This window comes from Hippopotamus amphibius, chromosome 2, assembly GCF_030028045.1.
Source record: "Hippopotamus amphibius kiboko isolate mHipAmp2 chromosome 2, mHipAmp2.hap2, whole genome shotgun sequence".
Classification (NCBI taxonomy): Eukaryota; Metazoa; Chordata; class Mammalia; order Artiodactyla; family Hippopotamidae; genus Hippopotamus; species Hippopotamus amphibius.
This window is the reverse complement of record NC_080187.1, coordinates 56,045,553-56,072,734: the sequence shown is the minus strand read 5'-3', so window position 1 is coordinate 56,072,734 and position 27,182 is coordinate 56,045,553. Positions and strand designations below refer to the sequence as shown.

Below are 27,182 nucleotides of genomic sequence, written 5' to 3'. Positions count from 1 at the left end.
GTTAAGAAAGAAAACACAACAATGTGTATATACTTAACACTATTGAACTGTACACTTAAAAGTGAGATGGTAATTTTTATGTTATGTGTATTTTACAATAAAAATAAAGAACGGAGAAGAGGGGGCAAGTGAGGCGCAAGGCGGAATGCTTTGTAAATAAACAAGGGAGGATTCACACTCTAAACCTATTTATTGATGGATGCCCTTTAGTCAATAGCTGAAAGGGGAAGCAAGAGAACATCAACATTTGTTGAGCCCTCAGTACATGTTGCGCCCTGTAGGGGGCGCCGTTCACGCACCACCTCCCTGGGTCCTCCGGCTCCAAGATGCAACCTCTACAGAGGGTGGGGAAGGATGCCAGACTCGCGTCCCCCGAGGAGGGCTGAAATGGAGCCTGACTACCCAGACCCTCCAACTCGTTTCCATGTGCCTCTATGTTCCTCCTGGGTCCACACTGTTCCCAGACTGTCTCTGAAATACATCATGCAAATCCCAGCTAGCCCAGTATCCATAGAAACCAAAATCTCCCATCTTCCTCAGCCAGTTCCCCAGTGAAAGAAACCCACCCAAGCGACACCCACAAGGAGGAGAGCGCCCAGAGGAGCACTTCCCCTGCACTGGGGAACCAGTCTTTAACAGCCAGTGATCCATCTTGTTCAGTTCCCCAGTCGTGGCTGGGGAACCAATGGGTGGCACAGGCGCGTGTAAGAAGACACATTTTCTTTTTGAAAATTGAAGGGATCTGTTATGGTCCCCACCACGAACAGTCAGTCATCTTTTGTCCAATCCCACAGCTCTGCTGCCACAAAAATCATATTCACTGTGCACGCAAGTCAGTTTCTGACATCATCTTTATTTCTGGGGGGCCGAGTGGCATGTGGGATATTAATTCCACAATCAGGGACGGAACCTGTGCCCCCTGCATTGGAAGGGCAAAGTCTTCACCACTGGACAGCCAGGGAAGTCCGCTGACATCATCTTTAATCTCATACATATGAGCACATGAGCCATCTGTGGAACATGACAGCACAATTTTATTGTGCATGATTGATTACTAATCTTAGGAAGAATTTCTCAAGACCTGCTCCCCTCTGGAATCACTTTCCTATACTTCAAACATTATGACTCTATAGTTTTCTTTCCCTCCAGACTCCAAACGTGAGGCAAATCTCCTGGTGCCACACACATTCTTGAACACTGGCCAGCAGCAGCATGTTAAATCAGCAGTCCCTACTGCGTGCAGGATACCAGCCTTTGCTAGTGACACAAATTGTGAGTCACAGGACGTTAGAACTGGAAAAGACCTTGAAAAAACCATGCACGTCTTCATTTCCCTGTTTACAGAAGAGAAGTTGAATGGCTTTATCTTAAGTCCCAGAGCTATGTAGCAGCAGAGCCAGGAAAACAACAGTAAACTCTCAACTGCCAAGTATATGCCAGACCTTGTCCTAAGTGCTTTACACATTTGCTCACTTAACCTCATAACCACCTTATGAGGTAGGTTATTACCTCCATCAATCTTAAGATATCTTATTATCTCCATTTTTCACATGATGAAACTAAGGCACTGAGAAGTTAAGTAACTCTCCCAAGGTCATACAGTGGCTGAGGCAGAGTTTGAACCCAAGTTGTCCATCCCACACCCCAACCTTTTAACCACTAGCTATGTAGGTCACTAGACACCTTGGTGAGGATTGAGATTTTAAAAATATATGTTGAGGTCTCAAGTGTAAGGTTTGTCTTCTAATGCCAGAAGCAACTAAATTCTCCTTTATTTTTTCCCTGTTTTAAACCCTTAGGGTGAAATAAACAATGAAAAGCTGAACCCATCAGTTGAACTGACTGCATGAAATTCACATCCATGACAAACTTCCCCCTGGAGGGGAGGAAATTATTTTAATAACACCCTTTATTTTGAGTTTTCTCCTCTTGTTGGGTTGCTTAGAGATACAGATCTAGGGTATCTGCTTTTAAATTACAGTGTATTGGGGAGCCAGAATATACTCATAAACAGAACATTGCTGTACATAAAATCTCTCTGGAAGGATTTTTTAATGGTAATGTGAATGGGGGCAGAAGTGGGAGAGGCTGTTCTAGTACCTTTTGTGCCTTTGGAATTTACAGCCACATAAATAGATGATCTAATGAAACACACACAAATTAGAGACCAATTGTCTTTCTGTATGTGTTGCATTGTCTATATGTATAGATCCTAGTCTTCTCGGTCATTACAACATAACCATTTTCCCATGTTATTGACATTTTTCATAAACATAAGTTTTACATATACATTCTTGTTAAAAGTCTCAAGAAATCTGAGCACTTCCAATATAGATAACTTACATTTCTCAATTTCCTTTGGGATTTTTTCATTAACATGAATCATAAGGTCAACATTCAAAATCTGCCACTTTCTGAAGAATTAGCCAACAGGTATTACGTCTATACTATGTTTAGGATATACTACATGGTATTTATACCCCCAAATCCCCACAACAGCCTGAGGTAGGTATCCTACTCCTCATTTAGATGAGGGACCAGAGGCTCAAAAGGCTCAGGTAGCTCATAAATCATAAATCAATCTCCAGCCTGGATATTGTATCGAGCAAGGAGAGTGAAATAGGGGCTACTGAGAGAGGGAGGCAGGAGTAGGCGGGTTCAAGGGAAGAAAGAACAGGCTCTTGAACTAGGGCTCCTTGTCAATAGGACAAAATCCAGAGGAAAAATAAACTGCACGTCATCAAAATTAAAATTTTTGTGTTTCAAAGGACATCTTCCAGAAAGTGAAAAGACGACCCACAGGGTAGGAGAAAATTTTTGTAAATCATGTATCTGATAAGGGACTTGTATCTAGAATGTATATAAAGAAATCTTTCAACTTGATAGTAAAAAGACCAAAACCCAGTTAAAAATGGGCACAGGATCTGAAGTCAGTTCTCCTAAGAAGATAAACAAATGGAGAACATGCACATGAAAAGAGGCTCTATACCATTAGGTGTCAGGGAAATCCAAGTCAAAACTACAATGAGATACAACTTCACACCCACTAGGATGGCTAAGTTGAAATACAGCCAATAACAAGTGTTGCTGAGGATATGGAGCAACTGGAACCCCCATACACTGCTGGTAAGACTATAAAATGGTGCAGCCACATTGGAAACAGCCTGGCAGTCCCCCAGATGGTTAAACAGAGTTACCACATGATCTAGCAAGTCTACACCTAGATACACACCCAAGAGAATGAAAAACATATGTCCACACAAAATCCTGCACACAAATGTTCATAGCAGCATTATTCATAACGGCAAGAAGTGGAGACAATCAAAATGTTTCCACCACCTAGAGCATAGGTAAATAAAATGTAGTATATCCATACAATCATCCAATAATGAAAACAAAAAAAGTGGAATACATGCTACAAGGTGAGTGAACTTTTGTTTACAAGAACACTGAAAGGAAAATGTCAAAGGAAAAAGTGGGCTTTAGCTCAAATATCATTTTCCATTTTGGTAAAAAGGGGCCTAAGCTGTGCAAATTATCCTCTTAAAAAACCTCTTCCAACACCTAAGGTGGAAAGGAAAAACATTTTTAAAAGTTTATTACAAGTAACAAAATAATTTCAGGTCAAGGTTATTATGCAGAAATTATATTTGATGGGCTAGATAAATACTTTATGGTAGAAAGTGCACACGGGACTCAGATGTGTTGGCTCCAAAGTGCCTTGAGCTTTGCTGAGTCTGAGCACCTAGGGAGGGGACGACTCAGCTCACACCCATTTGCCAATGTCCTCACCCCTCCCGCACACCTGGTCCCCTTCCCTCCCCATGGACACCAATGAGGTACACATCCCATTTAGAACCAATTTTTAGTTCTGACTCATCGTTTCTGTTTAAAATACCTGTTTCTGTGAACCAGGGGACACAAGCAGGAGAAAGTTTGTGAGTCCTTGGTCAGGAAAGCACCCCCATCAGAACACTGGTCCTATGGGAAAACATTTCCTTTTACAATGCCATCCCAGCACAAGGTGATTTGTAGGCAGGTATGAGGAAGAAAAGGTGGAGGTAGGAGTCTGTAGGCATGGCAGAGGGAGAAGAAATCAGGATGAGAAGGCAAAAGTCAGCAGAGCAAGAACAAGCAGGCTGAGGTCAACAAAGACAAGAGCCCCGGAACCCCCTCCCTTCTTGCACCCCCCCTAGACTGCGTCCCCTTCTTTCCCTCCTACCTGAAAGGGCTCCTCTTTCCCTCCCTTCTGTACCTTTGTGAGAAGAATCAGAGGAAGTCCTCCACACAATTACAAAAGGTCATTACCTTCCAGGCCCACAATCTTATTTGCAGATGAGGAAAGGGAGGCCCACAGAGAGAACAAGTCTAAACCATGGTTTTTAGGTTGTGTTTTTTTAAGTGCCCTGGAACCACTGTTCAGAGGAAATCATCCAAGAAGTGTAAATCAATAAATCAGAGCTGATCTGATGGGCAGCCTTGCCGCCAACCCCATCCTGAATGGCCCCAGGGAGGCCCTGGGAGCAGTTTTCAATACTGGTATAAAGTGACAGACAAGCTGGACAATGGGTTCTGCCCAAAGCCATGACGATGGTCCTGTATTAACTATGTTTTCTTTTTTTCTGTATTCTTGACATTTTGACATCTGGGGTTTCTCTGGCTAGCAAATTCCTGGAGATAGCAAACAACTTCCCTACGAGCATGCCTTTCAAGTGCAGCCAACCTTTTACATGCAGAGCTATACCCCAACCACTTCCTGTATCAGGCTCTCACAGGGCTCTTGCACTCCAGGTCAATATCCACCCCCGTCCAACTCACCCCAGGACCAGGTATCAGACAACTAGGGGCAGCCCCTGTGCCCCAGAGCCAGTCAACAGTATTCAAACTTGTAAATCATAAACCCACCTACCCTGTACCCTGCCTCGCCTGTTCCTTCCCATGAAAAAAAGCACAGTAAGTCTCCCATCCATGCTTTTCCCTCACACCTCCTGCCTCGTAAGGACCCTGGTTCTTCCCAAGGTGCCCTCTCACCATGGCAGGGCCCCTCCTCCTGTGAACTATAAGTAACAAACTCTTTTCAGTAGCAGTCCTCTTCTAGTCTGTTGGCCTCACCATTCTTGGAAAATGATAGAAGTTACATTTTTAAACAGACCCATTCTAGAAGCAAACATTATCCCCAGGAATCTTAGAATATGAATCAGAAAATTCACATCCAGAGGATGCCACAACTTTGGGAAAAGCCTAACCAGGGAGGTGTCTCCTGGATGACTTTCGAAAGTGAGTAGAGAAAGGACAAACACGAGGGAGGCGCGTGGCCTGGAGCCACGGAAAAGGACAGGATAGTCAGTAGGAAGATCCTGGCAAGAAGGCAGGCGGCAGAGAGGTACCAAGGCAAGTGTGACTTTGGGAAGAGACAGAAAGAAAATGGGACCGGGGCACCAGACCCGGCGGCATCCGGCATTCGGCAGTGCTGGCCTCAGCCATCCAGCTCCTCTTTGACGGTGATGCGCAGGGGGCAGATGCGCAGCGGCTCAGGGGGCCCGTCCCCCCGCGAGCCCCCCAGGTAGAAGTAGGGCCGCACCTCCCCGAAGCGGGCGTGGAAGGTGTACAGGTGGCAGTGGCGCTCCGCGTCGTAGAAGGACAGCTCACCCTCCTCGCACTCCAGCTCCACGCGCAGGCGGCGCGGGATGGCCGGGACCAGGGGCGACGTGGCGGGGTCCGAGGTCACGCAGTGGTCGCCGTCCACGCCCTGCGTGCGGCACACGTACCAGAAGCCCGAGCGCGTGTCGTGGTAGCAGCTGTGCGAGTGGCCCTCCGCGCCCGCGTCCTGGCGCGTCCGCACCACCCCCACGCGCCAGCTCGGCAGCGCCCCCAGGTCCACCTCCCAGGCGTGCGAGCCCTGCGACAAGACGCAGGAGCCCAGCAGGCAGGGTGCCGACGAGAAGCGCTCCGGGTTCTCCACCTGGACCCGGTAGCCGTGGTTGGTGACACTGGTGAGGTCGTCAGACAAGGAAAGCCAGCCTGCTGCAGTGTTGGGATCAAAGCTGAAAGGCACTGGGCGCAGAGTGGGAAGAGAGGTGGGGAAATCAGCAAACCTGACAGCCCGCCCTGCTGGGAGGCCAGCCTGATGCTGCCACTCCCCCTAAACTGACCGTGTCCCACTTGGCCCAGTGAACGGGGGGGGGGGGCTGTCCTGGCATTATGGGTTGAAAGGTGCCCTGCAAAAAAGCTATGTTGAAGTCTTAACCCCTAGTATCTCAGGAGGTGACCTTATTTGAGATTGTTGCAGATGTAATTATTTAAGACGAGATCAGACTGGAGTAGAGAGGGCCCTTAATCTAATATGATGGTAGTCCTTATAAAAGAGGAGAAAAGACATAGACACATAAGGGGAAAAAGCCCTGTGACATTGGAGCCACAGGTCAAAGTGCTGCAGCCACCAGCCGAGGTCTGCCGGCACATACCAGAAGTTAGGAAGAGGCAGAGAAGGCCCCTCCCCTATAGGTTTCAGAGGGGGCAGGGGCCTGCTGACTGCTTGGTTTTGGACTTCTAGCCTCCAGAACCCTGAGAATGAATTTCTGTCATTTTAAAGCATCCCGTCGTTGTCCTTTGTTAAGAGAGCCACAGGCAGTCAATGCAGGCAGGGATCCTGACCCTCACACAACGCCTGTGACATTTTACAAAAGCACAAAACACTGCCCCTGGGTCACTGACATTTCTCCCTGTAAAATCACGTCTCAGTTCGGGCTGCTACTACAAAAGCATCAGAACCTGGGTGGCTTAAACAACAGAACTGTATTTCTCACAGTTCTGGAGGTTGGAATCCAGACACCAGGGTACCAGCTTGCTCAGGTTCTGGTGAGGGCCCTCTTTTGGTTTATAGATGGCTACCTTCTTGCTGTGTTCTCACATGGGGGAGGAAGAGAGAGAGAGAGAGAGAGGAAGCCAGCTCTCTTGTGTCTCTTCTTAAGAGGGCACTAATCTCATCATAGGGCTCTATCCTCATGACCTCTTCTAACCCTAATCACCTCCCAAAGGCCCTGCTTTCAAACTCCATCACATGGAGGTTAGGGCTTCAACATACGAATCTGGGTGCCGGGGGGGCGGGAACACACACAAACATTTGGTCCACAGCATATGATATAGTGACTCATGTGGGCTGAAATCACCTTGGAGAGGCAACCCTGAACTGAGGAGCTCTTTCATTATATAATACATACAATAGGATTCTGAATGGAAAGGGAAGTCAGTTTCTCTTTCTGAAAATGTAGCCAAATGTCAGGACCCATAAAGGAAGTTCTGTCAGGAGGGGTTTGAGGAGTGGGGCAAGAAGGGGAGCAGGGCACAGGGACCTGAGTGAAAGAGGCTGCAGAAGGGACCAGTGAGGGGAGGAGGAGGTCTGATGGGGCGGGAAGCTGGAAGGAGTGAGTTCAGCTGGCTCTCTGCTTTGCATGGCCTCCCCCTGCCTCTTACACCTGCCTGGGCCCCCACTCACCAGATTCAACACACATGACCATCTTCCTCCAGACTCGGTACTGCAGGGAGTCCAGGTATTTGCAGACATCAATGAGCATGCCAGGCTGGATGGGCTCCGGCTCCATCGTGCAGAAGAGGCTGGGAAAGGAGGAGAATTGGGCCTGGTGGGCCGGGCCAGGGTCATGCATCCTGGGGCCTAACTGGGTCAGCTGAAAACAGGACCCCTTGCCTCAGGCCTACACTCCCTGGCCACCTTACTCAAGACAAACCTGGACTGGCTCTGATGGGAGATGAACCAGGAGCCAACTGGGCGGCTCACACCCTTTCAGGACTCAGTCCTCAAGCCCATCCTGCCCCCGCTGGGATAAATATAAATAGGAGGTTCTCAGACATGGTTCCCTCTGTGTGAGCAGAAATCACACTTACACGTCAGCTCACAGGATATCTGCGTGGGAAGGCACCTTAAGGGTCCTGTAGTCCCACATTTTGAAGGTGTCACCGGCCTTTTCTTGGACACCTCCGGTGACAACGGCCTAAAGCATTCTCTTCCCTCTTTTTACAGCCCTGACAGGGACACAGTTCTTCCGTATCCATCCCTGTGAACTCAGCAACCATCAGCACAAGCCAGTATGTCCTGGGGCTCTCAGAGGGAGGCGGCTGACCCCCAGAGAACTACAAGCCCCATGCGGGACGGCACTCTCTCCCCACACAGTGGACGGTCATGCTCCACACTCCAGAAAACAACACTGCACCACTGCAAACTGCAAGTGGGTGCCTTGAAAGAGGGCTCTCCACCTGGCCGGTCCCACTGCTCCCTCTGTATTGCATCCAGCTGCATCATTACCTGCCTGGCCCTGGAGCCACGGGAGGTGGACCCATGGTATTTCTGCCTACTCCTCCCCTCCTCTCCCCTCTACCAACCTTGGCAACTTACCGGCGTTTTCGGCTCTTGTGTTTCTGAAAAAGAAAAAACCAGAGACACAAACAGAGACACAGAGAAAACATGTTTCTGACCTCAAAAGGAGCCATGCATCCCATGTTCATGGATTAGAAGACTTAATATTGTTAAGATGGCAATACCCCCCAAACTGATGTACAGACTCAATGCAATTCCTATCAAAATAACAGCTGGCTTCTTTGCAGAAAGTGATAAGCTGATCCTAAAATTCATATGAAATTCAAGGGACTGAGAATAGCCAAAACGATTTTGGAAAAGGACAAAGTTGATGGCTCACACTTTCCGATTTCAAAACTTATCAAAAGCTACTACTCTGCCATAAGAAAGAATAAAATTTTTCCATTTGCAACAATAATATGCTAAGTGAAATAAGTCAGAGAAAGACAAATATTGTATGTTATCACATAAGTGGAATCTAAAAAAAATAAAACAAACGAATATAACAAAACAGAAATAGACTCACAGATATAGGGAACTAGCTAGTGGTTATTAGTAGGGAGGAGGAAGGGGGAGGGGCAAGATAAGGAGAAGCAATGAAGAGACATAAACTATTATGTATAAAACAAATAGGCAGGCTTCCCTTATGGTGCAGTGGTTAAGAATCTGCCTGCCAATCCAGGGGACACGGGTTCGAGCCCTAGTCCGGGAAGATCCCACATGCAATTAAGAGCAACTAAGCCCGTGTGCCACAACTACTGAAGCCCACGAGCCTAGAGCCTGTGCTCCACAACAAGAGAAGCCACTGCGATGAGAAGCCCGCACACCACAATGAAAAGCAGCCCCCACTCGCCACAACTGGAGAAAGCCCGCGTGCAGCAAAGAAGACCCAACACAGCCAAAAAAAGAAAAAGAAACTGTAGTATATCCATACAGTGGGGTATTATGCAGCCATGTGTTGCTACAAGATACAACATGAATGAAGTTTTAAAACATTATGGTAGGGGCTTCCTAGGTGGCACAGTGGTTGAGAATCTGCTTGCCAATGCAGGGAACACGGGTTTGATCCCTGCTCCAGGAAGATCCCACATGCCACGGAGCAACGAAGCCCATGCACCACAACTACTGAGCCTGCGCTTTAGAGCCCGTGAGTCACAACTATTGAGCCCATGTGCTGCAACTACTGAAGCCCATGCACCTAGAGCCCATGCTCCACAACAAGAGAAGTCACGGCAATGAGGAGCCCACGCACCACAACGAAGAGTAGCCCCCACTCACCGCAACTAAAAAGAAAGCCCATGCACAGCAAAAAAGACCCAACACAGCCAATAAAATAAATAATTAATTAAAAAAAAAAAACATTATGGTAAGTGAAAGCAGCCAGTCACAAAAGGCTACATATTGTATATGAAATGTCTAGAATAAGTAAATCTACAGAGACAGAAAGTAAATCAGTGATCCCTCAGGGCTGGTGGGGGAAGGGGGGAAGGAGGGAGATAGCTAAAGGGTATGGGGTTTCTGTTTGTGAAAATGAAAACGTTCTAAAACTGATTGTGGTGATGGTTGCACAACTGTGAGTAAACTAAAAACAACTGAACTGTACTTTTTTTTTAATTAATTAATTTATTTTTTAATTTACTGGCTGCATTGGGTCTTTGTTGCTTCACACGGGCTTTCTGTGGTTGTGGAGAGCGGGGTCTACTCTTCACTGCAGTGCTCTGGCTTCTTATTGTGGTGGCTTCTCTTGTTGTGGAGCACAGGCTATAGGCACTCGGGCTTCAGTAGTTGCAGCACATGGGCTCAATAGTTGTGGCTCGTGGGTTCTAGAGCACAGGCTCAGGAGTTGTGGTGCACAGGCTTAGTTGCTCCACGGCATGTGGGATCTTCCAGGACCAGGGCTCGAACCCATGTCCCCTGCATTGGCAGGTGGATTCTTAACCACTGCGCCACCAGAGAAGCCCTGAACTATACATTTTAAATCAATGAATTGTATAGTATATGACATATCTCAATAAAGCTGTTTTATTAAATGTATTTATGTATGTCACAAAAGCATTCCTGAAAGCATACTGGGTACTGGGCAAGATGACACTCCCAATTTCCTAAACAGAAACAGCAAAGAATTCAATTTTTAGAGCCCACCAAATGATGTATTAATCAGGGGCATTTTGGAGAGAGGAGACATTATGGTTCAAAGCTTTGTATGAGGTAAAGAATCCACAAACGTCCCCAGCCAGGATGTGACATTCAATGTCCCTTTCCCTCCCCACTCTGCTCTACAAAGACTCCCCTTTCCAAACAGACAGTTCAGCTATTCTCCAAGTAAAGAAGATATCGCACTATTCTGACTGATTTCCAAACTAGCTTTCAAGTTACAGAAACTTCTCTATAAGGACCCAAAGACCCATGGGGGCAGGGGAGCAGGGGGGCAGGAGTGGGGTATGTGAAATCAATAAAAGGAAGAAAAGAAAATGAACTCCATATTCTTCTTTAAAGAGAGAATGGAGTCCTCCTTTTCTTAAGAAAACAGTAGAGAATACCAAAATGTCATATTTAAATCAAAAAACTCAAATAACTGCATGATTTTTAACATACTTCATTCTGTAGTCTTTGCAAAATTCCACAACCCCCACCTAATCATGAGAACGTTCTACAGGCTATCTGGCCTGTATTCCTCAAGACTGCCAAGGTCATGAAAAACAGGAAAATAAGAAGCCATCACAGAGCAGAGGGGGACCAGGAGATAAGGCAACCACCTGCAGTGTGGGACCCTGGACGGGGTCTTGGAGCAGAAAGAGGACATTGACAGAAGACCTGGTGAAATCAACACAGTCTGGGCTTTTGTTAATAACTACACACCAAAGTCCGTTTTCAAGTTTGGATAAATGTGCCACGAGGTAATGTAAGGGGTTAACAATGGAAAAACTAGGTGGAGAGGTGGGGCAGGGCACTACATACAGTCTTCGCAACTTTCCATAAATCCAGAAGTAGCCCCACATAAAAAATTATTTAGGGAGTTCCCTGATGGTCCAGTGATCGGGACTCAGGCTCTCACTGCCGGGGTCGGGGTTCCATCCCTGGTCAGGGAACTAAGATCCCACACGCCATGTGGTGTGGCCAAAGGAAAAAAAAATTAGAAAGTACTCCACTGTAATTAAGAAGTTTAGAGGGAAGAAACAAAAAAAGAGAAAGAGTAAGTGCAAGAGAGGAAGGGAGAGGGAGGAGGAGGGAAGGACAGCGGCAGAGAGGAACAGAGAGGCTTTCAAGGTCTTGATTCAAAGCTCCTTTGCCTTCCAACACAAGCCGAGCATCTCTCCTGTAAGCTCCTCCAACCCGGGGTCTGGAAGCTACGGGAAGGCTGGGTTGGCAAGAGCCACTGGTCTCGGGCTCCCCACTGGTCCCTGTCACTGCATCTGGACATTGAGCTCCTCACCATGAGAAAAGACACGTCATCCTCCTTCATCTCCATTTGCAGCCGCTCAATCTCGTGGGCCAGAGCCTCTGTGTCTTCCGCCAGCCGCTTCATCTTCTCCTCGGCCAGAAGCTGCTTCTGCCTGGCCTCTTCGGCCATGGCATCCAGGATGGCCTGCTCCTCCACTCTCAGGAACTCACGAAGCTTGTCAAACTCCTGCCGGATTCGCCCTTCCAGCCAGGCAGCCTCCACCTGTAGCAAAGGGGCGGGAGGGAGCCTCAGCCATCACCGAGCCCAGCGGCTCCCAGATGTTTAACAAAGGAACTCCATTTTTCAAAAGAAAGCACATGCAGAACCTCGAAAGATTAAAATACAGATGCTGCTGTCTTAGCACAAATGTGTAAGTTTAAACTTAAAATAAGTCAAGCAGCCTAATGAGGTTGCTTTGATAAATGAAAAAAATAAAATCACCGCATATAGATGACAACTGTAGTCCTATAACTTCCTCAGTGTATAATATTCTGTACCTCGTTTAGGTGATGCAATAGTGGGGGAAATCCTGAACCACAGAGTGAATTGTTGCAAATATCAATGATTTTAAAAAATTATTTGCCTTCCAGAAAGTTCCCTGGATGTCCAATGGTTAAGACTCTGCACTTCTGCTGCAGGGGGCACAGGTTAGATCCCTGGTTGGGGAACTAAGATTCCACGTGCCGTGCAGCACAGACTAAATAAATAAATAAATAAAATTCAATGTCTAATTGTTTTAAAAAAATTATTTGCCTTCCAACATGCGGATTTCAAATCTGACAGAGGCTTACCAAAAGAATAGTGAGAAGTACTTATTTTGAAACTGAATCGCAAATAATATGCACACTCCTAATCATAACTACAAAAAGTATTTAAAATAACAGTTAACACAAAACCATAAATGTACTCAAAGAAAAAGCAGAGACCTATTTCTCATCTTAGAATGAGAAAGACCTGTCTTACCATGATATGAATTGAGAGGCCTCAGAAAAAAGAAAAAAGAAAAAAAAAAGATAATTGGATACATATAAAAATAAGAAGTTTTGTATGGCAAGAGACTACTAATAAAGTTCAATACATAAAGACAATCCTATGATGACTACTAGAAAAAAAGCTTGGATCGTGTGCTCTAGAGATGGGAAGTTACTAACCCACATCTCTGAATTGAGTATTTAATATATGTTTATGACTCCAACCATACGATGACAAAATGATTCACTGAAAAACGGAAAATGACCAAAAAAGGTGGGGAAATGATTCACTGAAAAAAATGACAAACTGGGAAAAATGTTTCCAACAAATGACAGATTGTCATTATTCTTCACATACAAAGTGCTGCTATGACTCCATGAGAAGACACCCCAAGAAAAAGAATGTGTACATGCACAGAAGAAATGCAAATGGCTGTTATACTTGTGAAAGGATGTACACACTTACTCATAACCAAAGAAGTGCACATCAGGAGAGATGGCGCTGTTGAAATACTAGGTTAAAAGGCTGATAACATATAGTAGGAGAGAGTAAAACCTGGAATGATTCTTATCACACCAGAAGATAAAAAAAGAGTCAACAGGAAAAACCAGCCAGTGCAAATTCAGCTCCAGGCACCCTCATGCTGGCAAAGGCAGCCTCTCAGTAAAGAGGTAAACACAAAACTTTCACTTTTCATCCACCTGGATTGACTGGATTTAGAGGAAAAGCATTAATCACGCCGGAATCCTGGACTCGTCACACCTGACCACGTGAGAATTCCACAGCACCTGGGATGGACAGACAGGGGCTGTCACTTGGACATATGGACACCCCCCAGGTGTCCACACTGCATCCCGCACCAGGCAAGCCAGGCAGACGGCACAGGCCAAGCTTGGAAGAAGATGAAGCTGAGGGGCAGACGGGGGCTGGATGAGGGCCTTGGAGGCCATGGTGAGGAGTCTGGACTATGCTTTGGGTGCAACAGAAGCCACAGGAGAGTTTTAAGCGGAGGAGTGACAGAATCGATCTGTATTCTAACAGATCAGCGCACTCCACAGAGCACGGACTGCAGTACAAGAACGGAAGCATGGGGCCCAGGCAGGAGGCCAGGGAGAAACAACGGGGACCTGGACCAGGATGGTGGCAGTGGAGCGGGAGTGTTAACGGACAGGATACATTCTGGAGACAGTGGACGTGGGGAGTGAGAATGCGGGCGTCACTGGCTTAAGCACCCGGGCAGGCGGTGCAGTGTGGCACGTGCCATCAGCCTGAAACCACAGGGCAGGTGGCAGCAGGGGGCTGTTGGTGCAGCTACGCCCAGGTGTTTAGAGACCACACAGCCACCATCAGCATCCAAGGGCGCAGCTGTGCTAGGCCATCAGGGCTGATGAAGGCTGACCCTGCAGCAGCAGCATGGCCAGGGCCAGCCCACCTACGCCTCTCCGCTCAGCAGCCCCGGGGGTCCCCAGCTACCGGCTCAGCCCCAGCGCTTACTCACCTGATTGTGCTTGGCGATGGCCTCATAGGAACGCCGCATGGCCCAGAAGGCCTTGGCTTTCTCCCTCAGCGCGTGCTCCATGTTCCTGCACTTGGCCTGTTGTGAGGGGCGAGAAGGAGGCGAGGAGGCAGGTTAGGGTGGTGGCCGGGCAGGGAGGCCGTACACATCACAGCTGGAGCTGCACTTCAACATGGGTACCACTCGACCACATTTACTGAAATCGGTCCAGCCATGCGCTGTGGGACATAGCAGGAAAAGCAGAGCCCTGACCTTGAACTGGATGGGGTACAGCATAAAGGGCCTCAGATACCCTCTAACCCAGCCCTTGGTTTATAGCCAACACAGATGAGGAGACAGCCCTGAGGAGGTAAAGGGACCTGCTCCCTCCCACGCTGCTCACAGGACAGCACAGAAGGCATCCTGCTTGGCCTAAAGCTGGTGCAGGCTGGACCACGAACCCAAGCTGTGGGCCCAAGAGTAAAGACAATGTGCTCACAGACTCCCTTCAAGGCTTTCTGATCTGGACTGGTCTACAGTCATGAAAGAATAGGCCTGATCACAAGGTTGACCCAGTTCTTCCCACAGGGTGTTATCTAAACAGCAGTCTTTCCTTGGTATCCATAGGGGTTGGTTCTGGGACCCCCATGGATACTAAAATCCAAGGATGCTCAAGTCCCTTATATAAAAATGGCATAGTATTTGTATAAAATGCTATGTAAATAGTTGTAAGTACAATATTAATGCTATGTAAATAGTTGCCAGAGTGGCAAATTCAAATTGCATTTTTTTGAACTTTCTGACTTTTTTCCCCCCAAACATCTTTGATTCCCCACTGGCTGCATCCACATCTGTGGAACCTGCGAATACAGAGGGCCAACTGTACATGTGTCCCTGCATCCCTGCCTTATCCCGATATTCTAATAGTGCTTGGATCATGTGAGATACTTTAATCTGCCGATTCAGATACTTCTTGCTTAGTTTTTGTTTTATAAACTTTAACCGCTGCTCTGATCTCCTTGGACTCTTAGGGACCCACTGCTCATTTTAGGTTGGATTCTGACCTTTTGTATCCTAGGCCTAGCATTTTCTCTCCATCTTTATCCTTTTCCCTCTACATTGCAAAAAAGCTTTGCAAGTTTTCTCTTTGGAAAAATAACAATTCTAATAACATTAATTATAAATGACTACCATTTATTGAGCATTTACTAGGTGCCAGGGACTTTGCTAATTACTTTACACATTATGTCACTAGATCATCACATTATCCCTATTAGTAATTTTATTAGTCCCATTGTACAGATGAAAAAACTGAAGCAAAGAAAGGGGAAGTGACTAGCTGAAGGGCACACAGCTGGTTCATGGCAGAGCAAGGATGTGAACCTAGACAGTGGTGGCAGGCAGCCTCTAAGATGATCCCCAAGGATCCCTCCCTCCTGTGAGATAAAGTTTAAGTTGCAAATTTGGGGGTGATTTGTTATACAGCAATAGAGAATATAAATTTGTCCTCAAAAGCCTCATCCCCACCTGCGTCTGGGTGTAGATGACAAGATTCTGGACTTTGAGCTGATGCTGTAGTGGGATAAAACGTTTGGGGATCTTGGGAGGAGGTGAGCATATTCTGCATGTGGGAGGGACATCCATCACTGGGGCCAGAGGGCAGAGTGAAGGAGGCAGCCACTAAAATGGCCCCAAGGATCCCACCTCCCAGTACTCATGCCCTGGTGAAATCCCCTCCCTGTGGGCTGGATCTAGTGACTTGCTTCCAACCAACAGAATATGGAAAAGTGATGGGACATGAGCTGAGGTAACAAAAAGCCTGCACACACCCTTTCTAGCCCTCTCTGGCTTGCTCGGATGGAAATGATCCACCTTGTGAAATGGCCCATGAGACTAGGAACTAAGGGTGTCCAACCAACAGCCCGGAAGGACCCAAATCCTGCCACCAACCACACGAGCGAGCTTGAGTGGGGATCCTGGCCTACTTGGGCCTTCAGATGAGACTGCAGCCCCAGCCAACACTGCAGCATCATGAGACCCAGAGGCAGAGACACCCAGCAGGCCATGCCATATTCCTGACCTACAGAAACCATGAGATAATAGACATTTTTGTTTTAAGCCACTACCTTTGGGGTAATTTGTTACGTAGCAATAGATAATCAGCCCATCTGTCCTGCTCCACAGCGCACTCTTTTAATGGCTCTTCCACAGAAAATAAACAATGATTTCTTTTTCTGTGGGTTTTCCTTTCTTTTCTACTCATTCTAGTCATGTTTATGTTCTTCTTGACAATATTTAACAGTTTTTTTTTTAATGTTGTTTTCTGCAGGAGATCATCTCTAAGGTGTGTCTCCTCAATAGCAAAATAACATTAGCAGGAGCATCTCACAAAACCACTGAAATAACATCGCAATGTGTTATTTTGTGGAAACGAGATGTTTTGTTACAAAGTCATGTAATAGGGTCCCAAAGGATAATTCCACTATTTGCCAAATAAGTGTGAATGACAGGAAGTGTGAATGACAGGAAGTGTGAATGACAGGAGTGAAGCAACTCACGTTACCCAGGGGTGTGCTGGCCCCAAACAACACAGCCCGACCCTCGGCCCTTCAACCTTGAGTCAGGGAATTATAGGGCAATGAAGATGGGAGGGGGATGACAGTCCCTTGTCCTTCCCAAACTTTTCAATCACTTGGACAGTTCTAATTCAGCAAATCCCAACCCTAAATAAAATGTGTCCTTCTCTGAGATGCTAGCTGGTGAGATCCACCAATGATTATATTATCACTAGCAAGCAGTTATTATTGAGCATGTACTATGGACAAGGCACTAAATTAGGTACTTTACAAACATCATTCTATTGAATTCTTATATTTCTGGAAGGTAAGCACTATATTCCTAATATATAGAAGAGAAAAGAAGGCCCAGAAGAGTTAAGTAACTTGCCAAAATTATAGTTAGCAGCAGAACCTGGATCTGTCTGCAGAACTGTCCAAGAATAAAGGTCACAGTCTTAGCCACAAGACTATCCACCCTATTTCATGAAGGGAGCTACTACTATGTTGTCTAGTCGTCTTTTGTGTTTCCAAATGTGTCACTTATTTCCAAATTTGTTGACATCAAACATGTTGTCAATTTCTTTAGTTCTGGAGAATAAAAGCTTATAATTCTGGCCATAATTTGCCCAATTCCTTAAATAACCTAGTACATGAATGACATTTTCCTCCCAAAAATGTCAAATTAAACAATGCATCTTAAAAATTTATGGAAAAATCAAAAACTGGAAATGACCCAAATGTCTATTAACAAGAGATGGGTGAGTTATGGTATATTCAAACAACAGAAAGCTACCTAGCGATAAAAAAAGGAGCAAATTACTGATACATATAACATAAGTGAATCAAAAAGTATATGTATATACTATTCTGGAGGAGAGTACATACAGTATCATTCCATTTATGTGAGGCTCAAGATCGGGCAACACTAATCCAGGGTGACAAATCAGAAAGTGGCTGCCTCTTGGTGGAAGACTGACTGGAGGAGGGACCTCTCCAGCGTGATGGAGATGTTCTCTAGTTTGTTTGCAGTGGCAGGTATAGGGTGTGTTAATATTCAGAACTCATCCAACCGAACGTTTAAGATCTATGCATCTAACTGTATATAAGTTATACCACAAATTTTTAAAAGTCTATAAAACGAAAACTTTATAAGTTTTAACCTTTTCTTGTAACTTACCAAGAGCGTTCCTCCCTTAATTAGAGGAAATTCCTTCCTTCTCGCTCCTTTTTTCTTTTTTTTTTGGCCCTGCTGCATGGCTTGTGGAATCTTAGTTCCCTAACCAGGGATGGAACCCGAGCCCACAGCAGTGAAAGCACCAAGTCCTAACCCCTGGACCACCAGGGAATTCCCTTTTCTCTCCAATTTAATGAGTTACCTTTTACCTTTCCATCTCCTTTGTTGTTGTCGCCAATTTATTTTCTTTGCATAAGACATAAACGTGCCATCTCTTAAATAATTATACACTCTTAAATACTTTTTCTGTCAGAGGAAACTCTTAATTTCTATAGTATTTCCTTGCTTTTCTTTATAGTTATATCTGCCATATATGATCCCTAACCTAAATAATACACTTTAGTTTCGCCTGGTTTTCAGCTTTATGTTAATGGAATAAAACTACATGTATTCTGGGACTTCACTGGTGGCTCAGTGGTTAAGAATCGCCTGCCAATGTAGGGGATATGGGTTCGATCCCTGGTCCAGAATATCCCACATGCCTTGGAGCAACTAAGCCTGTGTGTCACAACTACTGAAGCCCGCCAGCCTGGAGCCTGTGCTCAGCAACAAGAGAAGCCACCATAAGGAAGAGTAGCCCCGTCCCTCCCCACTGCAACTAGAGAAAGCCCATGTGCCCAATGCAGCCAATAAATAAATAAATTAAAAAACAAAACAAAACTACCTGTATTCTTTTGTGTCTTGCTTCCTTTATATAACATAAGGTTTGTAGGATTCAAATACATAATTGTATGTAAGTTTAGCTGTTCATCGTTGCATTGTAATCTATTTTATGAACATACCATGATCAGGTATCCATTTCATTGTCATTGGACAGCTGGGTCACTTACATATTCGAATAATACAAATAGGATGAACATTTTTGTATAGGGCCCCAAGTGCACAGGGGCCCTACAAAATATTCCTGGGGGTAGAATTGCTGGACCACAGGTATGTGTATCTTCAACTTTGGCAGATAAATGCCAAACATTTTTCCAAAGAAGGTGTACCAATTTATACCATATGAGCAATGTTAATGAAAAACGTTTATCAACCATTTGGATCTTTATTTTTAAATACCTGTTATTAAGGTCTTTGACCCTTTTTCTATTGAGCTGCCTGCCATTTTCCTACTGGTGTGTAAGAATTTATTATAAATACACAATATATGTCTTTTAAGGGTTAAATGCATAATGAGTATCTTCTATTATATCACTTATACTTCTTAATTTCAGTGTGGTCCAATGTATCAGTGTTTTCCTCTGGAATTTGTGCTTGTTGGTTTTTAGAAATACCTCCCTACCCTGAGGTCATAAAGATAACCTCCTGCATTAAACTTATAGCTTTCCTTTCACATTTGGGTCTAATGTGGATATCTGAAGTTTACTTTGTGAATGGTGTGACCCAGTGTATTCTTAAATAATGCTCCAAATTTTTAAGAATACACTGGAAACTAACACAACATTGTAAATCAACATTTCAATAAAAATGTTTAAAAAAAATTTTTTTAAAGAATACTAACATTCCCCTACTGGTCTGAAGGCCACCTCTATCAAACATCACACACAGATCTATTTCTAGGTTCCCCAGTCTGTTTCCCTGGCCCATCTGTTTATCCTTGTGCCAGTATCAGAATCTTAACTTCTACAGCTACAACATAAACTGACATCTAATAAATATTTCCTAAGAATGCTTTGGCAATTCTTAGCCCTTTGAGCTTGCATGTAAATTTTAAAATCAGCTTGTCAAATTCCACAAAATAATCATGTTGGGATTTTGACTGGGATAGAATTGACTTTACAGATCAGTCTGGGGATAACTGACATCTTTAAATACTCTCTTCTAATCTATGAACATGGTATACCTTCCCACTTAGTCTTCTTTGATGTCCCTCAACAAAGTTTTCTATTTTTTCCTGCCAGAGTTCTGCACACTTCTCGTTACATTTATTCCCAGATATCTGATTTTAATACTACTGTAAATGTTTTTTAATTTTCTGTTTGCTACTTATATAAATACAACTTTTAATCTTTATTTTTCAAGCAGCATTCTGTCTTAACTTATTTACATATGTGTAATTTATCTGTAGCATATTTTTATTTTCTATGCAACAGAGACTTCTATGCAGATGCAATCATATTATCTGCATATAATGCCAGTGTTGTTTCCTTCTTTCCAAACGTTATGCCTTTAGTCCTGACTGACTTTATTAGCTAGGATCTCCAATATAACCTTGAATAAAATTGTTCATAATAGGCATTCCTGCCTTGTTTCTCAATCTCAGTAAGAAAATTAAATGTTTCACCATTAAATATGATATTTGTTATAAGTTTTTTGGTAGTTATTCTTTTTTGATGTAAATTTATTTATTTATTTAATTATTTATTGGCTGCATTGGGTCTTTGTTGCTGCACACGGACTTCCTCTAGTTGCAGCAAGTGGGGGTTACTCTTCATTGTGGTGTGCAGGCTCCTCATTGTGGTTTCTTCTCTTGTTGCAGAGCACAGGCTCTAGGCACATGGGCTTCAGTAGTTGTGGCACACAGGCTCAGGAGCTGCGGCTTATGGGCTCTAGAGTGCAGGCTCAGTAGTTGTGGCGCACGGGCTTAGTCGCTCCGCGGCATGTGGTATCTTCCTGGGGCAGTGATTGAACCCGTGTCCCCTGCATTGGCAGGCGGATTCTTAACCATTGTGCCACCTAGGAAGTCCTGGTAGTTATTCTTAATCAGATTAATAAAGTTCCTTCTATTCCTAGTTTGCTAATTTTTTTTCAATCATAAAAGATACTGAATTTTAGCAGATGCAATTTTTTCATCTAATGACTTCATATTTAAGTGGCACAGAATTGGATTTTGTTTCCTTATCCAGTCAGACAGCTTTTGTCATTTAACTGGAGTATTTAAGATAATCACCAATATAATTGCATTTAAGTCTACCTTCTTTTTCTGTGCTATCTGTCCTGCTTGCTCAATATGTCTTTTCTTCTCTTGCATGTCTTTTTTTAGATTTGTTACTCCACTTTTTTCCCTTGTATACATTTAGTGGTTAACGTACAAAACACTAAAGGTAAAAAGCGTGAATGCAAATAAATCTAAACAATACACTTTTCATGTTTGCTTCTGATTTTAACACTACGCATACTTGGATCACAATCGGACCCGCCATGCAGGGACCTGCATGTAGTCCAAGGAGTGCCCGAAACGGCAGAGACTGCTGGGTCACTGGGGGGGCTCCGCTGTGAAGCCTGGTCAGGACCAGTACAGCCCATCACTGCCCTGGGTAGAACTAAGTGGCCCAGGACACATGTGGGACAGCACCCAGGCCCCAAGCCCAGCAAAACAGCTCTGATTTTGGCTTCAAATGATAACATTCAAGATAAATTATAAACACACACAAAATAGGAAGTTTTTATTTACACTAAAGGATTCAGAATGTGATTAGTCTACATAGTGTCCTTAAAAATTACAATTTGATTCCTTAAGCAGAAAATTTCAATAACATATTTAATACCTTAAGGATTTCACAAAACTGTTTTATCCAAACTATCCGCTAACACAGATGCTATGAAATGTAACAGAAAATGGGAAGGCTGCAGGTGAGAGGATATTATTTACCCAGATCATCACAGCACCCTTTCAAGTACTTATTAAAGTGGTAAAGCTGCAGCCAGGGTTGTGCAGCACAAGCCAGGTTTTCTGTCCTGCTGCTTCTGACCGATTCACCCAGTTATCCCAACGTGGCCTTGAAAACTTGGCTCAAGCCCCCCTCGCTTCCTCCAGAAAGCCTCCCTGACCTTCCCAGTAGAGTTCAGTTGCCTCTCCGTGGACACCTCTGCCACTGAACTTCCAACCCAGCATCACCGCCTCAGCTTCCGGGAAAGGCTGCAGGCTTCCTGGGGGCAGGTTCTCATGCCTGGTCCTCTCACCGAGCACAGCCGTACTCCATAAACTGCAGACGGAATGAAGGCTTGCTCTGCAAAGGCAGAGACTGTTTCATCCACTGCACATCCCCAGGTCTCAGCGCAGAGCAGATGCTCAACTAACTACTTGCCCAGTTGACAAATACACTGGGTGTCGATGTTCTCTCCACTACACCCCATGGCCCCCTGGATCGAGAGCTAGGAGGCCTTGTCTGTACCTTGTCCTTGTCACCAACCATTGGTGAGAACTTCGGCAAAAGCTCTTTCTCAGGCAGTGAGGCTCCACCCCTTAAAGATAAAGGCATGAAAGTGCCCACAGTCTCAAATGACACCACAAAAATGAAGAATGTGGCTTTTCTGTCCATGCTCACCTAGCCCATCACCAGAACTTCCATCCATCTCCAGGTTGTGTCATTTTCCCCATATATTTCAAACATTTGTTTTCAGGCAGATTGAAATAGCAGCTAAGAGCTCTGGCACTTGGCTACCCAGGTTCAAATCCCAGCTCCTCCACTTAGTAGCAGGTGATCTTGAGCAAGTTCCTTAACTTCTCGGCCCCTCAGTTTCCTCATCCCACTAAGAGGGATGAGAACACTACCTAGCTCAGAGGATCCATGTCCAGTGCTTACAAGAGTGCACCAGGCATGTGCTGGCTCTTGTTACTATTGAGTGTCACTTAGTGCCAGGTAACTTAACTCTCCTTCTGGTTTATTTTCTAGGTTTCTTAAATGGACCACAGAAATGCCCCTGGGACAACTTGATCTTGTTCAGATGCCTTTCTTCTCCAACTCCAATCCAGGCTCCTGTTCTTCCTTTCCCCTTGGTGGTCAGCCCTCCTTAAGAAGCAGGTGTCTACCATGGCAACTAATGCAGGGCCCCCGAACACAGGAGCCTGCATGGGCAGTGAGACCCCCATCCTGCCCTTGGGCACAGGCCTTGCCAGGCAGGCAATAAACATCCTCCAGTGAAACTTGGATCTGGGAGGGCCTGACCCATAAGGAGAGATCCACGATGGGACTGAGTAGTTAAGAAAAAGGGGAGAGAACTGGAAGGGGGAAGACTTAAGAGGTGCCTGGAATACACCTCAATTAAGCTTGCTAGACTGATTCTAAGAAGGAAACCCCAGAAGGGGAAGAGGCTGGGGCTGGGGCAGAAAGAGGCTAGAGGGCAGAGAATGGCCATTACATCAGTCCAATGAGATGGAGAAGAAAGGGGTCTGGACAAGGCAGTTGTAGGGCCTGGGACCTGGTGGAGGTTCAGGGCTGGTTTTCTTTGAAGACACAAGTCAAGCCAAATGCCGGACTGAGTCAGGAGACCTGAGTTCTAATCCTAGATGTACCACTTTCCTTCCCTGCAACTTATTATTGGCATGATTAGTATTCGATCATGCCCACCTGACTCCAAGAAGGGAGCGGCTTGGGCTGCCCTGTCCTTTCCTGTACACACTGTGCCTGCACAGAGCAGGCACTCAGTCCACACCTGTCAGCCCACTGACGATGGTCCTCATCCACCCAATCCTCTAAGAACCCACACACAGAGGCAGCTGCCCTCGTGGCTCCCGGAACAGATGGCCAGCAGGGACGGTCTTACCCTGGGACCAGAGAAGCTTCTGTCAAAGTCCATGACCAGAGAGTAACAGCTGAGCAAGGCCCCAGGTGAACTCTACAGTAACTTCTCTGACTCTGGACAAGTTACTTAACCTCTCTGAGACTCAGTGTCATTGTCTATAAAATGGGGAGTACAGTACCCACGTGTAGCAAACTGAGTATCAGCTCCTCCAAAGATGTCCACGTCCTAATCCCTAGGACCTGGGAATGTGTTACCTTAGATGGCAAAAGGGATTTCGTAGACGTGATTAAAATATGGATTTCAGATTGTCTGAAGGGGTCCCCTATAATCACAAGGGTCCTTCAAAGAGGGAGGCAGGGGAGTTAGAGAAGACGATGTGACAACAGAAGTAGAAGTTGGAATGATGTACTTCAGAGATGAAGGAAGGGGCCTCCAAAAGCTGGACAAGGCAATGTAATAAAGCCTCTCCTAGCCTCCAAAAGGCACGGAGCCCTGCCAACACTCTGATGCTGGGACTTCTGACCTCCAGAACTGTGAGCTAATAAATCTGTGCTGTGTTAAACCATAAGGTTTGGGGCAATTTATTACAACAGCAACAGAAAACTAATATACCATCTCATAGAGTTTTTGTGATGTTAAGTGTGTTGACAAGTAAACAAGAGCGCGTGGTACAGAGTAAGTGCTCAAAAAGTGTTGGCTGGTATGATTATTATTTTTGCCAGAGTTCCTCTTATGGTTGCCAAAGTAATCTTTCTGAAGCACACATCTCATCACAAAACGTCTATGTAATAGCTTTCAGGGCTGCCCATCAGCCCCTTCTCATCTCTCCAGCCTTTCGACCACCACCTACTCCACCCATCCAGAACTACAACTTGTTTATTTGCTGGCTGACTTCTTGCACTACAGTGTGAGCTCCACGGGGCAGGGGCTCTGGCTTACTGATCTCTGCAGCCTCGGCATCCAGGACAAGCCGTGGTGCACAGCTGTCTAACACATGAGTGATGCCACCTGGTCCCAGGCTGCACACACTCCTCAGATCTTTCAGGACTGGACCCCTCACCCCTCAGACATCACCCTAAGTGCCCACTGATCTGACAGCATCATTCCTCTGCTTAAAACCCTTTGACTGCTCCCTATAGCCTTTAGGACAAAGGCCAAGCCTGGGGCCTCCTGGCTCCTTTTGCATCTCCAGCCTCATTCTTTCTCACTTCTCTGAACTTCTCTCAGTGCCTGGGAAGTCACAGCTCCTGGACTCTTACATAGGCTGCTACCTCTGCCTGAAAAACCCTCCCTGACCCTCTTCACCTGGCTAACACCTCCTCATCCCTCAAGTCTCTGCTTCAAGCTCCTTGAAGGTATGAATTACTGTTTAGCTCGTGTCCTGCCGTATCCCCGAGGCCTAGCAGTACAGGGCATCTGCTGAATAAACAGAAAGGTGTCTTTAGACCATATGAACTTCGGGCACCTGATTCCTGATCTTGAATCCTGGCTTAACTTAAACCTGGGTTCTGCCTTAGCACTCTTGGCCTTGACCCCTGCCCATCTTCCTGATCTATACCTCTGTCAGCCCCATGGTGATTCGTCATGACTTGATCCATGGTGCCCCCTACCTCAACCTCAACCTCAACCTCCAGAATGCCCAGCACTTACTTCAGCTGTCCCAAATCAGGACCTGGCACTTCTGCCAGGGGAAATGAGAAAAAGCATGGCTGTGGACTACTGTTAAACAAATAAGGTGACAGCAGAGTATAGGCTTATCCCCTTGCCAAGCTATTGTAGTGTTCAAACAAGCATGTTGATGACACTTCCCTTCACTTGAACTTTGTCAAAATGTGTATGGAAGTGTCAGCTCTCAATATTTCCTAAGAAAAAGCATTAAAACAAAGTAAAACAGTGTCTGGAGACCAGGCATTCTTATAGTGCCTCCTTTTCAATACACCCAGCTTCAGACCAGCTAACCAGTGTTCTCCAAACTGTGGGTCTGACCTATGTATTGGTAGGTATTAGTAGGTGATGAAATAAATTAGAGTTTCACACCCTGTGCGAGTTTTAAAATCAAATGTCAGAAAATGCCAGAGTACAACAGACATTTTCACAGAACTTTTGTTTCAACTGATACAGAACACCATACATACATGTGGGTGCTCTGAGTCACAATGGAAAAAATATTTCTTACTATGGGCTAGCTAAGGTCAACAAGTTGGAAAACCCCTAAGCTGGCTCATCCTTATTTCCTGATCATTTTTCCTTGCTATGCCAAAAAATTCTCCATGTTAGTTTTGCCCTACAAGTTGCTCCTTACTTTATAGCTACTGGAACTCTAGGCATGGGGGATGCTGAGAGAGTGATCAAGAACAGACCAGCTGGCCAGGGCCAGAGGCCTCCCCACAGCTACACAATACATGGGGCCAGCCCCGGAAGGGGGTGAGATATGTGGGGAGATCTAAAAGGCTCCACATCCTGGGCCAGGTCTTGGGGTCCTGCACCTCTAACCTGAGTGTGCCAAGTTCCAGGGTTGCTGGGCTTACCCTCACCTGCGCTTCTAAAAGAGGCATGGGCCACACCCCGCTGGTAGCAAGGGTGCAGGGTCTCAGCCCTTCAGAGGTGGGCGGGGATCTCCTGAGAAGATCCTGTAACCTCAGTTCTCACACTTTCTGTTGACATTCTCTCTCCTCCCACCTCAGGCCCCCTGGGCCGGCTTGAAGAAGGCAGCCTCTGTATGTTACCAGCGGCAGGGAGAGGAGGTCCCCAGGAGGCACCAGCAAGCTGGCAGGGGGAAGAGGACAGGACCGGGCACACCCCGCTCTGGCAGGCTGGAGTGCAGGAGCAGCGGGGTCAGGGTGCTGGGTTCCAGTCCACGTGCGCGCTCGGCCGCCTCCCACACGCAGCCGCGCTTACCCGAAAGTCGTGGGCAGTGTCCTTCACCGGCTGCACGCGGTGCCCCTGGTGCCGGGGGTCGGCCTGGCACGAGCAGCACAGCAGCTCCTTGTCGTCCAGACAGAAGAGGTTGAACTGGCCGCGGTGCAGTCGGCAGAGGCGCGGAGAGCGGTGGCCGGTCCAGCGCGCGCCCTCGGCCTCCTCGCGCAGCAGCTTCTCCACCAGGTTGTTGAGGGTGTGGTTGGTGCGCAGGTCGGCGGGGGCCGCGCGGTCTTTGCACACCGGGCAGGTAGGCGCTACCTGCACCTCCCAGCAGCGAGTCACGCATCCGCGGCAGAAGTTGTGGCCGCAGCGCAGAGTCACGGCATCGCGGAAGGGGTCGTAGCAGACGGCGCAAAGCAGCTCCTCCTTGAAGGAGCGGGAAGGCCCGGGGGACACCGCAGGGCCCGGCTCCATCGCCCCGGATCCCGGCTCCCGCGCCCGCAACTTTCGCTCCGGCCCCTCCCACCCGTAGCGCGGCTCGGGGGACCCTGCGGCGAGCCGCGCTCAGCCCCTTCCGCTCGGAGCACTGAGCGACAGCGGTGCCGGCCAATCGTGCTGAGCGCGCTCAGGAGGCTCCGCCCCAGTTCCGGTCGGCTCGGGAAACCCCGGAAGAGCAGGGCGGGGCTCGCATGCTCCGTAGTTCTGGTCAGTACCCGGCGGGCCAGCCAGCTTTAGCTGCGAAGAAACTGCTCAGCAGTGCTCTAGGGCTTCCGTGTAACTGAAAC

The 27,182-nt window shown here is 46.4% G+C and overlaps 1 protein-coding gene across 2 annotated transcripts; it reads right to left on the bottom strand.

The window, feature by feature from the left end:
• Positions 1-197: 197 nt before the first annotated feature.
• On the bottom strand, positions 198-26,963 carry TRIM35 (tripartite motif containing 35). 2 transcript variants are annotated; one of them, XM_057723614.1, is made up of 6 exons: positions 26,437-26,963; positions 14,284-14,379; positions 11,805-12,035; positions 8,411-8,433; positions 7,496-7,614; positions 198-6,054 (listed from the first exon to the last, which is right to left on the bottom strand). In XM_057723614.1, the coding sequence occupies exons 1-6, from the start codon at positions 26,869-26,871 to the stop codon at positions 5,477-5,479; spliced, it is 1,482 nt and encodes a 493-aa protein (XP_057579597.1). In that variant the 5' UTR covers positions 26,872-26,963; the 3' UTR covers positions 198-5,476. The 2 variants fall into 2 exon arrangements, 1 of the variants encoding a protein (XP_057579597.1); XR_009051468.1 differs by lacking the exon at positions 8,411-8,433 and having other exon boundaries at positions 5,920-6,054.
• Between the last annotated feature and the right edge of the window lie 219 nt (positions 26,964-27,182).

Coding starts and splice junctions, on each gene's coding strand:
- TRIM35 (XM_057723614.1), bottom strand. CDS start 26,871: ATGGAGCCGGGCCCTGCGGTGTCCCCCGGGCCTTCCCGCTCCTTCAAG. Junction 7,615..8,410: donor CACAAGAGCCGAAAACGCCG/GTAAGTTGCCAA, acceptor CTCCTTTCCCAG/CCTCTTCTGCACGATGGAGC. Junction 6,055..7,495: donor GGTCATGTGTGTTGAATCTG/GTGAGTGGGGGC, acceptor CTCTGCGCCCAG/TGCCTTTCAGCTTTGATCCC.